The sequence below is a fragment of the Gekko japonicus genome, unplaced genomic scaffold (assembly GCF_001447785.1).
Source record: "Gekko japonicus isolate JY-2015 unplaced genomic scaffold, Gekko_japonicus_V1.1 scaffold2824, whole genome shotgun sequence".
NCBI classification, from domain to species: domain Eukaryota; kingdom Metazoa; phylum Chordata; class Lepidosauria; order Squamata; family Gekkonidae; genus Gekko; species Gekko japonicus.
The window spans coordinates 165,250-169,348 of record NW_015169264.1 but is presented as its reverse complement, the minus strand read 5'-3'; the positions used below and the strand labels follow the sequence as shown (position 1 = coordinate 169,348).

The following is a 4,099-nucleotide window of genomic DNA, read 5'->3' as shown; positions in this document are numbered from 1 at the left end:
TGTCGGAAACCTGCATCTTAGTGTGGCTGGGTGCCGTTAGACCTAATACTGAAAAAGAAGGAAAACAAAACAGGCTATTTGGCTGACTGTTGAGGTGTGTTTAGCGTAAGAACCCATCTCCAGAAGTAGCTGTAGGATTAGGGCATGCTTATGTGCGTTGCATAGTTAAAGGGGCAATAATGCTTAAAGCAAAGTGTCGTATTGGAAACAGGACGAAGAGATCTGTGGGTCTTGTAGTGCAGAATGCCTAGTCGGTCGGTTCTGTGCCTCTCGTGTTTTAACGACAGCTTGCTTTATATAGTGGGCTGCATCCTACAGAGGTTCTAGAGTGTGTATTTGTTGGGGAAGGGAGGCCGTCTGCTGTTTCTCTTCCTCACATTCGTTGCCCAGCCCACTTTGTGCTGCCGCCCTCTTCCTTGGCAGTACATTTTTGCTCATTATAGGAGGTTGTTGGGGGAATGGCAGGGAACGATGGTTGTAGGTTAAAACCCAGCGGCCATAGGATTTTTGTCCCCGAATCTAAAACCCAACAGACAGCATTACATGTAAAGTGGTGGAGAGGTTTAGTGTCGTGGTTAAGTGTGCGGACTCTAATCTGGGTTCGATTCCCCGCTCCTCCACTCGCAGCTGCTGGATGACCTTGGGCAAGCCATAGTTCTGTCAGAGCTGCCCTTGAAAGAGCAGTTCTGGAAAGAGCTCTCCCAGCCCCACCTCCCTCACAGGGTGTCTGTTGTGGGGAGGGGAAGGGAAAGGAGTTTGTAAGCCGCTCTGAGACTCCGAGTGAAGGGCGGGGTATGAATCCAATCTCTTCTTCTTCATCTGTCCTAATTCCCCACCACCACCACCACCAGCAAACATATTTGCTAGTGGCTGAAGCAGAAAGATCCGGTTCCCCTAAAGCTCCATCTCATCGTAGACCTTTCGGGAGGCCCACCAAGGGTCCTGGCAACCATGGATGCCTGTTTCCAGAGCCTGCTTCTATCACCCCAGGGGTTCATGGGTAGGTTTTGAAATCCAAGGGCTAATCCATGACAATTTAACGCCAGGGAGATCTCATGTTTCAGATGGTGGGCGGGGAGCCAAACCCCCCCCCCATCAGAATTGTTTGAAAGCTGTAAGCTGTTAGCAGTTTTCAGCTCTTTCTTCAGCAAAAAAAAAGTAGGTGCTAAGTGAGGAACGGCTTGTTTCTTACAGTTCTTTTACTGGGCTTAAAATCCTAACGCCACGTGTTTCTTCCTCCAGTACTTTTGTCCATCTGTTCTCTGTTGTGTGATCCCAATCCAGATGACCCCTTAGTGCCTGAGATTGCACGGATCTACAAAACAGATAGAGAAAAGTGAGTATCGAAGCCAAACTGCTTTTAAGCAGCTGGAACCGTAAGTGAGAACGGACAAAGAACTTGGAAGGCCGTCTACACAGAGAGAGATGTATGCTTTCATCTACTGTTAGCTCTGTGCAGTTGGTACATCTTGTCATTCTTTCGTGCTGAAGAGAACTGCTCACCAAATAGCAGATTATGTTCCATCTGGAAATGTAATGCAAGGCTGCCAAAAGCAGTAAAGTCAATAGTACGACTGACTTCTTGATTGGACTGGTTTATCCAGTAAATCAGTCTGGTCAATGCTCCCTGTGGCTTTGCAAGTAACTGTTTTACCACTTGCCTCTTTTGGGTCCCGCCGTTTCTACTTTTAAGCTGCAGAGGGAGGATTGATGCTGCCACGAAAGAGGTGGGGGCTTGGAGGGGGTCTCAGTGGTCATAAGTGACAAACAGTGTTCCCTCTAAGCTGAGTTAGTGTGAGCTAGCTCACAGTTTTTTAGTCTCCAGCTCACACATTTGTGTCTTAGCTCAGGAAGGATGGCTCCAGAGCAAACTAATTTACGCAGTAGCCAAAATCGCTTGCTCACAACTTTAATGCCAGTAACTCACAAAGTAGAATTTTTGCTCACAAGACTCCACAGCTTAGAGGGAACATTGGAGGTGACCAGTGTTTCCTCTAAGCTGGGTTAGTGTGAGCTAGCTCACAGTTTTTTAGCCTCCGGCTCACACGTTTTTGTCTTAGCTCAGGAAGGATGGCTCCAGAGGAAACTAATTTATGCAGTAGCCAAATGGCTTGCTCACAACTTTAATGCCAGTAGCTCACAAAGTGGATTTTTTGCTCACAGGACTTCACAGCTTAGAGGGAACATTGGTGACAAATGCACATCTGGCCACTTGAGTAACCGCTGGAGTAACAGTGGGTAGAATCCAGGTGCTCACAGTGTCGCAAAAAGTTGTTCAGCCCATTTTTAAGGATTCCCTTCCATACTTTCCCAGTGAGAACAGAGAGGCTGCTGCATTAACATCGCTTTAGCTCAGGGGGGTCCCCAGTGTGGGGCCCACAGGTGCCATGGGGCCCGCCAGCACCTCTTCCGGTGCCTCGCCAAGCCTTTTTTTAGAAGGGGAGCAAGGCCAGGTAGGTCTTTTGCCCAGCAAGCCTTCTGAGAGGGTGCTGAGAATTTGATTGGCTGGGTAGATTTTTTTTAAAAACACATAAGGATCTTCACTTACGTGACTGTAAATAAGCTGCAGCAGCTGTTTTATGGCCGGCTCCACCTCCCGTGGCAGCCAATGCTCCCTCTAAGCTGTGGAGTCCTGTGAGCAAAAATTCTACTTTGTGAGCTCCTGGCATTAAAGTGGTGAGCGAGCGATTTGGATACTGCATACATTAGTTTGCTCTGGAGCCATCTGTCCTGAGCCAAGACAAAAATGTGTGAGCCAGAGGCTAAAAGGCTGTGAGCTAGCTCACACTCACTCAGCTTAGAGGGAACACTGGTGGCAGGCAATGCTCCCTCTAAGCTGTGGAGTCCTGTGAGCAAAAATTCTACTTTGTGAGCTCCTGGCATTAAAGTGGTGAGCGAGCGGTTTGGATACTGCATACATTAGTTTGCTCTGGAGCCATCTCTCCTGAGCCAAGACAAAAATGTGTGAGCCAGAGGCTAAGAAGCTGTGAGCTAGCTCACACTTGCTCAGCTTAGAGGGAACACTGGACTGGCAGCCATTTTGTGGTTGCACCCGCCATGCTGTTTGAAAGTTCCCAAGGTGCCTGCAGGCACAAAAACGTCGGGACCCCCGTTTTAGCTGGCTGAAACAGGCAACACCTAAGCATCCTCTGCACAGGGAACACGAGTCTTGAGTGTAATAAAATGTGTGGAGGTGGCATTCTCTGATTCTCGGCCTCTCCACAACAGATGACAGAATTGTACAGCTGACGGTCCAGAGTTAAACACAAGAGCTCAAATAATCCCGTCTCGATATTGTGCCGTTTTACCCAGTGCAAAGTCAAGCAGCAGGTGTTTGCTATGTGAAATGTTCTACAGTGGAGACTGTCTACTTCCAGGGGTGTCGAACTCATTTGTTATGAGGGCCGGGTCTGCCATAAATGAGACCTTGTTGGGCTGGGCCACGTGTGTCGTAAAAGGTAATGCCAGGCAGCAGAGGTATAAACTTTATAAAGGACACAGACAAACACAATTAAAAATTTTTTTTAACTTTAAAACATTTCCAGTGAGTTCGACACCCCTGCTACTGTGTCTGATGATCAAAGCAATTTGTTGTCTGCCAGAGTTCGTACTTTGCAGCAGAGTTAGAGGGACGTTTAGTTTTTGGTACAGAGTTAGGCCCTGAACTAGGAACAGCTATTGCTTGCTGAATTTTCACTTCATTAATTGTCTTGTCTTTACGTACACAGGTACAACAGAATAGCTCGAGAATGGACTCAGAAGTATGCGATGTAATTAAAGAAATTATTGGATAACCTCTACAAATAAAGCTAGGGGAACTCTGAAAGAGAAAGTCCTTTTGATTTCCATTTGACTGCTTTCTATGAGCCCACGCCTCATCTTCCCCTGTGCACATGTTTACCTGATACAGCAGTGCTGCGTGTTGTACATACTTGGAACAACGAAATACTGTATTCCATACCAACATTGACTCCTAGCAAAGAAATGTGTGTGAAAAGCCAGTTCTTCAGTCAAAAATATAGTTGTGAGCGTAAAAGCATTCCTAAGCGATTTCAATTGGGTAAGAGAACAGAAGGTGGCCGGGAGGGTGGGGGGCCGG

General features: G+C 47.3%; 1 protein-coding gene across 1 annotated transcript in view; it reads left to right on the top strand.

The window, feature by feature from the left end:
* The window catches only part of LOC107114924 (ubiquitin-conjugating enzyme E2 D2), a 44,425-nt gene extending 40,332 nt beyond the window's left edge, over positions 1-4,093 (top strand). The window contains exons 6-7 of the mRNA XM_015416531.1: positions 1,243-1,336; positions 3,729-4,093. Of these exons, the coding sequence (XP_015272017.1) occupies positions 1,243-1,336; positions 3,729-3,774 (140 nt within the window). The 3' untranslated portion in view covers positions 3,775-4,093. The remainder of the gene's footprint in view (positions 1-1,242; positions 1,337-3,728) is intronic.
* The last annotated feature ends 6 nt before the right edge of the window (positions 4,094-4,099 follow it).